At 42.2% G+C, this 12,600-nt stretch overlaps 1 protein-coding gene across 22 annotated transcripts in view; it reads right to left on the reverse strand.

The window, feature by feature from the left end:
* PCDH15 (protocadherin related 15) overlaps positions 1-12,600 on the reverse strand; it is a 799,343-nt gene that overhangs the window by 63,454 nt on the left and 723,289 nt on the right. For all 22 annotated transcript variants that reach the window (XM_074589898.1, XM_074589897.1, XM_074589896.1 and 19 more), the window contains one exon: positions 4,027-4,154. In XM_074589898.1, coding sequence (XP_074445999.1) covers positions 4,027-4,154 — 128 coding nt within the window. The remainder of the gene's footprint in view (positions 1-4,026; positions 4,155-12,600) is intronic.

Below are 12,600 nucleotides of genomic sequence, written 5' to 3' on the forward strand. Positions count from 1 at the left end.
CAATTTATGGTACATAATGGTTACACAATTGACAAGAGTCATGAGAAATACATCACCGTTAACTTGAGTTGCATTTTTATGATATGAAAGCAGAAGATGGATCCTACCTCACTCTGATCAAGTGGGGTTTTTTTTCTTCTTATTCTCTCTTCATTGAATTATAGAATCATAGAATCTTCATAGTTGGAAAGGACCTTTGAGGTCATCGAGTCCAACCATTATTAGGAATTAGGTTGTCCTTATTTCTCTTCTGATACACCCTGCTGCTTTACAGATCTCATGTATCCCCTGTGCAACGTCTTAAGCATCTCCCCTCACTCGGAGAACCAAACCTTGACAACTGCCTCTACGTATTGACAGCACAGTAAATGCCCTGGTAGAAAACCATGTTCGGACTTACAGCAGCCCTGTCCACGGGTGCGGGAACTGACACGGGTCATTAGGAGCATGGATAGTCCCATGAAGGGATACAAAAATAAGGGACCTGGAGAAGGATGAGTAGAAGTTCGTATTAAACATAGACACACACACACACGGTGACTGATATGGAAAAGGTGGTCCGGGAATTTTGAAACATCTGACTTGACTATCCAAATCATCCACTACTAATAGAATTCTTTGACTTTTCGGTTTTGAAGCAAAATCTGTCACATGCAGATAAGAATCAAGAGAAAAAACCAAAGAAGCTAGGAGTTAATCAACAGAGTCCCTGCCGTACCTCTAGAATGCCTAATTTTGTTAATACAAAGAAAACACTGGCTCAAAGTCTATTCTTTTTTCAGTAACAACAATCTTACACTTTAATTTAAAATAAACACTTTCTCCTTCCCTCAGGATAATGGAATGTACATAAGAAACCAATTTAAAAGTTAACGTCACTGCTACACATTTAGTACCTATTTATTGCTGCTATCTCCTTGAGGTACAGGGGAAAAACCGGCAAGTTTGGGTCCTAGTATGCAGGAAGTCTTGTGTACGTTTTACAGCAGTGACTGCATGGCATTGCTGTGACAAATAACATGACACTAGTCATAATCAGAAAATGTTGGTTCGCTCTGAGATCCAATAACAATGATTTCAACCACGTATAATATGCAGTTTTACATCTTTCAGTCATAAACTTGTTTTTGCTAGTCCATGTTCAAGGACCATCAAAGTTGTTGTCAGTGGCAGAAGAGTGAGAATACACTCGAATATCAGTTTCTTCTCAAAATGACTCAGATGTCGTGAAAAAATTTAGCAACTGCTAATGAATGCAGGAGATGAAAGCAAATGCATTTACAACTCCTACTAAGGAGGTTTTTATTACAATAAAAATTTGAATAATAATGAAATATAAATTCTAATAATTTTTATTACAATAAAAAATTGTATCATTTCTATGCGTGTACTTTATTAATATTTTTTAAAATTTCAACTTGGAAAACTACTCATTTAATTCTACTCACCTGAACTCTTCAAGAATAGACACTAATTTGATTAATTCTTCTTAACACTAATTGGAATGGGTATCATATTTAACTAACAGAGCAATTATTTTTTTTTCTAAAGGACAGAAAATACAACTGCCGAAAATGCTTGGTGCTAGAACAATAAATTACAGCCTGATTTTCTGCGACAAGCACTTCTTAACTGTTTCTAATTTTACTTTAACTAAGCATGCAGTTATGTTTGATGCCATCCATTAGTAACAACCGTCTTATACCTTCTTCTTTTTGCTTGCGAGCAAAGTCAGGGAGAATTCTGTCGTACGTTTTAACAGAAGGAGGTTAGAGACACATAACTGTAATTTCTTTTTTGTCGCCCTTTTCTGTCCTCTGCTCACCTTTCTTGAGTCAAATGTTTCTGAAGGGTAAAAGCGGATTCCCCTCTTCACCCCGAAACATCCCTTGCCTGTGTGGCTGCTCTTTTTCACACACTTCTTAATTAATATCTGTGCCAAAGAAATCACGAATGCCTCTGTGAAAACCAGGTGGGATTTCACAGTCTGTTCAAGTTTTGCATGATCCACTCAAAATGTAATTTTACATTTCTGTCTTAGGTTTCATTTGCTTTCACACACATACCACTCCTTGATCTAAGTAACTTTGCTATTCACTACTCTTTATCTACTCCAGCATATTTGTGCAGTTCTGTATCTTCAGCATTTCTAAAGTTTATGGATCTGACACAATTTTTTATCTCCTATTTTTGAGTGTGCCAGAGCTTCAGTTTAAGGTTTGTAGCCAGAAGCAATAACTGGCAAAATGTCTGGAAAAAGAGACGTTAAGGAAAATACTACTTCTGCCTTCAAAACTCTGCTCAATCATGGTCTCAGATCACCCTAACAGCGACACGACCACAATGTCTTTCATTTGTGCATCTAGAATTTCCTTTTCATCGACTCAAGCCCATTATACAGTTATATGTCACCATCTATTTTGCATAGAGCAGAAATCTGGTGTACCTTCAAACTTCAACATAGACGCTGGATGAAAACAAAGTGATAAAAGTAAATTTTGCGATTCATTTTCTGCATGCATTCCTTCCAGCACACAATGCTGCTTTATTATGCACTTTGTAATTTCGTTATTCGTGTGCAAGTAAATCTTCAAAGTAAACACAGGCGTTGCACATGCTAGAGGACTTCTTTTGGCTTCATTTACAAAGCTCGGACTCCGTCTTCACCTCGAGGTTGAAGCTGACCAGCCCCGTTCGGCAAGTCAGTCCCTACCTGCCTGCAGAGGAAGCTGGGAAGAACTGGTGGAGGGCAGATTCAGACACTGTAATGTTCCCTTTCCAAGTTCTCTTCAGTAAATTCCCTGCTGTTTACTCCGACTGCTGCTGTATGCCTTTCTAGAACAGACCAATATGGACACTCTGGGGACAAAAAATTGCCTACGATAAGCACTGTCTTAGAACAAAAAAAAGAAAAAACAAATACTCTGGAGGAGTGCACAAAGTAAACCAATTTCATCTACAGAGGCTTCTATCCCATAGTCAGTCCTTAACCACGTCCCACTTTTCTGCCATTTCTGGGCTTAGTTTGGGAAGGACTGCCATAAAACAAAAGCAACAGACAACTTTAATAAGCTCTGATATTCTCTATTTCATTCCCAGTGCTCTAAACACATCAGAAGGTCAGAGCAGAACTCTTAGCAGGTCGTATTTCTGTGCCCTTTCACGCATAAGGTAGAATCAGCAACTTCCAAGCTATTCCGCTAACACCTGAGGTGAAAAAAAGCTGCAGGAGTCCTGCTGAGGGGAGAAAACACAGGCAGAGGAAAGAAGCTGACTTGGAAAGTCCTGGCAACTCAAGCTGTCTCTGGCACAAAAGATTGCGTCACAAAGCGTGTTACAGAAAACAAACAGCTTTCATTCTAAGCTATTTTTCTGTCTATACATTTTATATATTATATTTCCTTGAATTTTCTCCTGGTTTCTTTTTTTTTTTTTAATTTTTTTTATTTTAAAAACCCCCAAAACCTACGGGTAGTCAATTTCACTCACAAATTGCATCACAGTGCACAGACCTCAAACACAAACTGGTTTGGTTTTTTTTTAAAGCATAAACAGGCTGCTGCCCAAGAGGCAGCTGAAAGAATTTAAGGTAAAAATTCACTTTGAGCATAAAAGAATCCTCTAAATATTAACGTCTCTGAAATGATAGCTGCACATCTTCAAATGAAAAACCAGCTCATAAATTCAATAGAAATAAAACCTGCAAAACTCTTCTAAGCCCAAAATCAACCTTGCACCAGTAACTGCTGGAATACTGGAGCGACGCGTGTCCATCATACACACACGAATGCAAACCATCACACGCATATTCATACTCAACCACTGATTCTGTGAGAAGAATTACTCCTTCTGTGCTCACTATACTCGGTTATAAAAAGACAGAAAACGGAAATTACTGCCCGTGTCTGAGGAGCTCAAGCAGTTTTAGGACAAACCCATTTTGTAACCTCCTGTGAAAAATCAAACCAGTGAGTAAATATTTTCCCACTGCACGTGAATGGGATTTAAAATACATTTCAGTCTTACCTTAACTTTAAGCACAGAAGAAAACATTTTGGCATCTTCAGACACTCCTCCAATGTACATTTTTTTGGTGAAGACAGGCACGTGGTCATTTTCGTCCTTTACTTCAATAAAAACCTTGGCTGTATTGCCTACAAGAGCAAATGAAAAGTATACATAGAACATTTGGCAATAAATCTTTAACACCCACTGGAGTTCAAACATTTACAGTCAAAAGGAATCATGTAAAATAAGTGAACGGATAACACTGTAAAAATAAACGCGTTAGAAATAATAGCACATTTGGTATGAGAAGCATGAACTTGAAAGAAGTAAAGAGATTTCATGTATTCTTTTTTGTCACTCTACCTTCATCGTTTCTGCATTTACCATTTTTTCTGAATAAAAATCCGAATCTTGAGCTGAAACTTGTATATTTATGGAAAATGAGTCCCATTAGCTGCACACCTGCACTTTGCTATAAGGACGATGTGAATGTGCCTGTACGCAAAAAGCTGCCACAGCTTTCTTTAGGAAGTGAGATATTTGGGGAAAATATACAAAAAGACCTGTAACTAATTTTTCAAATAAATAGAAAAGCACAAGCAAGACTAAGAAAAAAAAAAAAAAAGGGCTAAGAAAAGACAAGTTAAGACTCCCCGGTTCACGGAGGACAGGGAGCTGCTGGAGAGGGGACAGCAGAGAGCTACCAAGTTGCTGAGGGGACTGGAACATCTCTCTTATGAAGAAAGGCTGAGGGATTTGGGTCTCTTCAGTCTGGAAAAAAGACAGCTGAGGGGGGACCTTATCAACGCTTATAAATACTGAAAGGGTGGGTGTCAGGAGGATGGGGCCAGGCTCTTTTCAGTGGTGCCCAGGGACAGGACAAGAGGTAATGGGCACAAACTTGAGCATAGGAAGTTCCACCTAAACACGAGGAGGAGCTTCTTTCCTTTGAGGGTGGCAGAGCCCTGGCACAGGCTGCCCAGAGAGGTGGTGGAGTCTCCGTCTCTGGAGACATTCCAAACCCGCCTGGACGCATTCCTGTGCAACCTGCTCTGGGTGACCCTGCTCTGGCACGGGGTTGGACTAGATGATCTCCAGAGGACCCTTCCAACCTCTACTATTCTGTGATTCTGCAACTAATGTACTTCAATAAGTCAGATTTTGGTCACTTCACATTGGTACAGTTCACATTTGGTAGTTCACATTGCAGGTCAACACAGCGTTTTCTATCCCTGCCTGAGCCATAAAGCACAAAGATGTGACGGGTCTGACCACGCGTGTGCTAATCAGCTGCAACACCTAACGAACGTACTGCGGCAACTCAGCGCATGCCCGAGTCTGTCTTCATGGCAAACCTGGCCCAGGGGAACTCAAGAAGTGTCACCTCCCCCCTGAGAGGTTTGATACCTCTTCAAGCACAATACAGCTGTTAATTTGTGGTTTATTAAACAGTTACTGATCCACCCCCTTGAACATCTCTCTCCTGCAAGGAAAAAACATCCAGCAAAAATTACGGACCTAGTGCAAAAAAGACTCAACTGTGCAGTAATTGGTACCAACATCTGTTTGTCTCTTTTGGAATTGTATAATCCAGAAAGATTGCTGGAAATGATGCTATCCAGTTCATTAAAACCACATTTTCAAATCATAAATTGCCTCATTTCAGAGTTGGTTTTCCCAATGTGTTTCAGTGCCAGGGTAATTTAGATGTTGTGCAGGTGCCATGCTGATCCGAGGTAGCTTCAAAACGCAGTCTCATTTAGGGAGAGCTTTGTAGCTGTATCTTTAGAGGACAAAAAAATTAAAACCCAGACTATTTCTTAGACTGCCAAAGTCACCACCAAAGATACTCTATATATCTGATGGTCCAACTGATGGGAAACAAATGAGGATTTCATAAAGGTAACTGAAATCTGAGAAAAACATTTAAAATGCCATCCAATGTATGAGAATGGAGAGAAGAAAAAAAGAGAAAGGAAAAAAATAAAAGGGAACTACACTTCCTCGGAGGAATAATCAATTATTCACCTTCCCCACTGATCTGTGCAGATCTGATAAACAACTTGTAGGTGCTGTTCCTTCATGGGAAAACGACTTCATGACAAGCTCTCTTTTTATGGATGTGAAGAAAAAGCCATAATCCAACATCTAAATGTGTGCAACATGGCCATAATGGTCTACTTGTAATCATCTCTAGTTTGCTTATGTTCATTTTAAGAGAATGCTCCTTACCTTGGCTACATTATTTATTTACAGCAAAGCAAAATTTCAAAGAGGTACGGTGAGGTCCTATGAATAGTCAAATCTCTCTCTTGCTAAACCCGATCCGTAACGTTTCTGGCTGCAATACCAAGTTACAGCTAGAAACTGCAGCCCTGTTGGGATAAATGAGTTTCCCAGGGAGGCTTTTTCACCACAGCTGCAGCCTTTAGGGAAGAAGGTGATTGAAGCAGGATTACAGGCACCGTGGGTAAGCGGCCTTGCCCTGCTGAGCTAATAAACAGTTCCATCAATGGCTGGCACCAGAGATCCTAACTGGGGAGATCCTAATTGTATCACCTTTGGTGCTGGTAGGACTAGGCCTTTCCTAATCTGCACTAGCTCTCTCTAACGCAAATTAAACATCTTTTGCATGGTGCTCACAATCTCCCTCATTTTAAGCCCGTTTTTGGTGAGGTGGCTTAGCCTCGCACAAAGTTTGCTTTGCAATTTGCTGAAAGGCATTTGTTTAATTTGCTGGTAGTTCTCCGAGCTGCCAAAACGCCAATTTGTTTAGCCAGGGTTGAATGCTTTGAAAATGAGAAATGAAAGTTATTGCGTTAAGCATGAAGCAAATTAAATAGCGTGCATATATGCATACTAACACTAGCATCGCTAACGTTAAATTAAACATATACCTTCATTTTATCTTAGTGCCTGATTTTTACACACAGCTTCTATTTCATTCCTTCTGGTGGAGGGAGGGGAAGGCGGCATCTGTGAACCCCTCACTGCCGCCTGCTTTTCATCCCATTCCAGCCCACTGCTGGCCATGGCAAGTGACTCCCAGCCCGGCACAGCCGTCGCCCGACTCTCACATTGGAAAACCCTAAAGAGCACATTGAAATCCCTCACCAGAAACCGTGCCACGCCTGTGAAGGTCGTGCCAGAACCTTTGCTGTGGGGATGTCCCCAGCCACTCTGCTTGGCTCAGATACCCAGCCATCCCCTGCCCGCGGGGCGCCAGGGGACACGGGGTACGGTGCTCCTGCCCACTCCCTGCACCACCACTGCCTGCCCAACTGGGAAGCCACCCAGCCTCAGCATGTTCTTACAGGCTGGTGCAGACTCAAGCACTAGACTCTTTTTTCCTTCACATTCCAGATTTGTTAATCTTGTTCTAAATACTGTTTGTGTGTGGCTCTAGCCCTCTCTTCTGGTGCCGGAAGGGAGGCAACAGCATCCACTCTATAATGCGCACTGTTACTGATAATCCCGCAGGTAGGACAGTGAACACCAAAGGACACCAATATTTACAGTCACCTTCCAGAAGTGAAATTTTGTACCCCCACGTATGTAAAACCTTGCTCCTTTGATATTCTAGACCTGGAATCCAGCTCCAGTTACATTCTTTTTTATGGATTCCAGAAGCCAGAACCAGAATTTACTCTTCTGTGGTACTTCTTGTGAGACCTCATGCCATCAAAGTATAATTCTTATTACTGTGACTGAGCTACCTAAATAGCTGAGCAGGTGAAAGAAGAAAGCGTCTTTCCCTGGACAAGCAGCACAGGACTGCCAAGGTGGCCAAAAGGGGCAGAGAAGAACATTGACTGAGTGCTACAGCTGCCTTCCTCCAGCTGTAATGGAAATGCTTCTCTGCACACAAGGTATGCAGATAATATTTGACACACAAACAGCTTCTTTAGTTTTACTGCATATTTTTATTGCTAAAACACGTGTGTTGTCTGGATTTTTCAACACTGATTAGTTCAACAGCCACGGAGGTCCAGTCAGCCCCCCAGACAACACACCACAAAGGAATTTTCTGCACCACCATCTCCTGCAGTATCTCCTGTGTCCCATTTGCCTCTGCTCGTCTAGACCCCCCTGAGCTGAGCTGCAGTGTATACACTATACAGAACTGCAGTTGCTTCTAAGTCATCTTCAGAGCTGCCCAGAACCGAACACATTGCATGCACTGCTCCAGATAAACAATCATTCCCAAGAGCAGAAAATGAGGCATTTGGACCTTGCAGCTTCTGTGATTTAGTTAAGGAGAGTGAAAACATCCTGAAAGCTGCTCTAAAGGAAACCTGAGGAATGTCTGAAAGATCATGAATGACTAACATAGAAACCAAAAACCACAACAAAAACTCCAGGGAGCTGGTCAGAATTGGTGTGTACCAGCACTTCCAGAGGTTCTTCCCAAACACGCTTGTTGAAAACTCTTTCCCAGTATCGCTGCTTACCTAAGTCGTGCTGATAACGTGCCCGATTCATGTGAGTCCGTAGCTTCTTGCCAGACTCCGAAATTAAGCTGAACTAAAGCAATGCTTTTGGAACACTGAGATGGTGTCAACTACGCTTCCAGTGTTACCAGATTTGTTTTACATTATGCTTTCACCAATGATACTGCACTTCTGTAATACTCCGAACCAGCCATTGATACAGCTGCTCTTCATCCGTCGGTCAATTTAACAGAGAAAAACCACATCCAGCTTAAGCAGGGGCTGTTTGCTCTGCAGTAGATAACAGCAGAGTTTTCTCTTTTAAAAGTTCATTTTAATCAGACTGGGAATGAGAATTATAATTCGACAGGGTTCAACAGCACTTTGCTTTACTACTGTCTTACAAGTCTGTCGAGCAGACTTTGTGCTTTGGCAGGTAAAACAAACTGAACTGCAGCTGCACTCCATCTCGCCTTACTAAATTTGGCAGAACCAAATAGGAGTCAGCACCGAATATTTTTCAATGGCATTTTGATCTAAATCAGCATGTGCCCATAAAGCCTGAAGAGGCTCATATGCCGCAGCTGAGCAAGAACAGTGCAAAAGGAAGCTTCGACGAGACACAAACAGCAATGTATTTGGAGCAGCACTGATCCCAGCTCCGATTTAAATGAATATAAACCATCTTTTTCTCCCAAATAATTAATTGAAAGGGAGCTCACATTTTATGCAGTCTCTAAAATACATTGCTTTGGTGCCCAGAGAAATTTGCAGTTGGTCCCAGTGGCTTCCAGAGGACCTGCCCCTGAGCCACGTGGCGGAGGCGGCAGATCCGCAGCACTTCAGGCTCTGCAGCGCGTTGCCTCCATGCCACATCTCCCGGAGTCAGGGGCTGGGCACGGCAGCAGTTTATGAAACACCAACAGCACCAACTTTTGCAACATGTTTGAAACTAAAAATGTAAGGCTACTTGGGTAATTATTCAGAATTCATTTTCATATTTGACTCAGTAAAACTATTATTCCCAATTAGGGTGGGGCAGTTGCTGAATTTTGGTGGCAAAACTAGTTTTACCCCTTTTCGCTTTATGATTCCCAAAGGTTTATTTTGTGATTAGAAACCAAAAACCACCACAGGAGAGACAGAACTGTTCTCCTTTGACCCTCCAAAACCCACAGCAAAGCCTCACAGCCAGGATTAAAGAAGCGATTCGATAACAGAAATGTCCCTCCTCAGGGCAGAGCCTCCGCACGTGTCGGGGGAATTGGTCTGCACCACTTCTTAACTGGGGCTGTGTCAAAGGCCAAAAAAATAGTTCTAACTGAATGAACAAACCATGTAAATAATAAATTGAAAGGTGCATATTTGCTTAAAGATCTGTCGATACCAAAAAAAAAAAAAAAAAAAATCTCTACCAAGCTCGCATATTCACACCTGGCAGCAAATATAATATTTAGGCACAGCTGATTGAAATGAAACAATGTGGAAGTGAATTCCCCCCTCAGCTGGTCTAACACTACTGAGATACCTTACCTCCTTCTCGTTGAATTCTAATTCTAAGTTGATTTTTAATAAAAATTCATGCTACTCTGAATTCTGCAGCACCCGTAAGAGTTTGGAGGGACAGCTTGTTTCAGCTCTCCCCGCTGCCAGGCTGGGCACAGACACAGAGGGGGCACTTGCAGTCTCTGAAAAGGAAATCTGTTTATCAAAACAGGGCAAGCGCAACTGCAAAACACAACAAATTCATCGTTTGCGGTGCTTTTCCTTTCTTTTGGATTCCTCTTAAAAGGCAGCAAAGCCCCCACATGGTTCTGTCATTATTCTTGCATCTCCAGGAACGGGAGATCCGTGCTTGCTGCTCTGCCTTTCCCTACTCTTTAATTAGAGCCCATCAAGTCAGCAAGAGTGTAAGAAAAATTAAAGAGGATGCAGGAGAGATGACAGCAGGACTAGGAGTGATGCCAGAATTTTTGTAACAAAGATGCAGGTGACAAGCTCAGGGATGTGGGGGAGAGTTCCACTGCATTTACAAGTCCATGACACAAGAAACCCCCCCCCTTTCACCCCGCCGCGAGAACACGATGTACTTGGGAGGCCCAGGCATCTCACAGACGGTCTCAGAGACAATCAAAACGAGACAAAATCTGCAGTAGAGCAACCTGCAGTCAAAAATACTCCCTCCAGTCTCCCTCTCAACAACCCACTGAGCAAGAAGTTGTTAACACAGGTAACTTCTAATGAAGACAAACCTTTCACACCGCACTGTGCCAACTGCTAACACCTTTGCCTGAAAGGTTTTATTTTTAAACAATCTCTTTGCGTCCGGGTCCATTTGCAGACAGACCCCGAAGAGCCTGGAGGTCACCTGGCTGAGCCGGCACAGAGGATGGGTGAAGCTTTGCGCGGACACCAATGGGAACTCAAGAGCAAATGACAACTGCTGTCGGCAGTGATTCAGTGCGCAAGAGCGCAGTGACAGGCTGGAAGGGTCACACGTAGGGAGTCGGGGAATGAGAAGATAGGCTTTTTTCAGCTGCTGGAAACTGTGAACACCTGAAAACACTATACGGAATCCTCCACTTCCATAGTCAAAGGAATTTGGGGGGCCCTTCTGTCCGTGGTGTTGAAAAGCAAACATATTCTGGCTCTCTTGTAAATACACCTTTCTTTCCAGATCCAAGTGGGAAGCCCTGGTGTCTACCACCAGGGTCCATGTTTCATCTGTCTGGCATGGATGCCCAGATGCCCACTAATGCTTTGATTCTTTAAACTGGGACTATGCGTACTTTGGTGGTAAAACCCTTTCTTTGCTCCTTCTTGTCTATACCGCTCCGTTGCTTGCTCTTACTGCATTTGTCAGCCCTTCCTTTTCGCTGCTGTCTCTGGTTTCCCGTAAACCCCGCTGCTGCCTCCTGTCCCTTTCTTCCTTCCCACAACAAGGTTATTCCTCTGACTGCATTTCCCTGGGCATCAAACTGCAGGACGGTGAGATGCTGATGAAAACTCTGTGAACAGCTGACAGCGTTCAAATGAGGCAAAAGATGATGTTCCTCCTGTTCGTGTTCAAGGATTACTTCTGGTTTAGTAAATGATTAATTGTACTGATACATTCCCTTCAGCTCACTAATTCACAGCTCTTTTGGGAGGATGGAGCTGCTGGCTCTGTGATAGATCACAGAGCAGCACCTTCCAACTGCAGAACACATCCCAAAACCCACAGTTTTGGGATGTTCCCCTTATGTATCAGTTTTTCTTTTTTTTCATCTAATCCATTGATGGAGAACTGAAAGCTTCTAGCTGGAGGCTAATAATCACAACCCTAATCTGATTTACCGACTACTAGACTATGGTCTATTGTGCTAGACAATCTAAGAAGCAAAGAGCCAACATTAAAAAAACAACAGGCTGTTAAATTCAACTGAAATGGAGAAGTCCATTAACACTGAAGGTCTTTCAGGGCTCAGCATCACCAGCTGATGATTCTTCAAGCCATAATTCCAACCTTTTAAATTCACTATCATGAGAAAACCTAACTCTTCTTCCCTTCAAAAGAAGTAAAAATGCACTGCAACTTCATATTATAAAGCTTCAGTTAAAGTAACTCATTTAAGGAGTTTGATTTCACTGAAAGTAAGAGCGTGATTTCGCATGATATAGCATGACATTTAAAAAACCCAATTTAAGTCACCAATTTTACGTTCTTATACTCGAGAGGACACCTCGATTTACTTTCTCTCCTCATTTATTTATTCAGCTATTACTAGGCTATCAGTTGGCACTATCACTGAATGACAACCTTAGTTACACTTAATGCAGTATCATCCACATTTCCACTGCACAGATGAAAACTCAAACTCCGACTTGTATATCATTATCTTCTATAATACCACATGGTTAAAAACAATTTGGTACCTAGTTTCTGAGTTTTGTAAAATTCAGCGCTGTTTTGTGGCTGAGCAGTTCGTCAGTGCTGCGTTATTTAGCTCCAGCAGGGCTCATCATTGCAGCTTCAGAGTGGGTCATCAATTCGCTGCCAACAAATTCCAGAACGGTTCACCGATTCAGTGGTATCTTACATCGGAACTGGCAGCAATTCATTGCCATTGAATGTCAGAGCAGTGTATTAATTCAATGTCACATAATTCTAGAGAAGCGCATT

This window comes from Larus michahellis, chromosome 6, assembly GCF_964199755.1.
Source record: "Larus michahellis chromosome 6, bLarMic1.1, whole genome shotgun sequence".
Lineage (NCBI taxonomy): Eukaryota > Metazoa > Chordata > Aves > Charadriiformes > Laridae > Larus > Larus michahellis.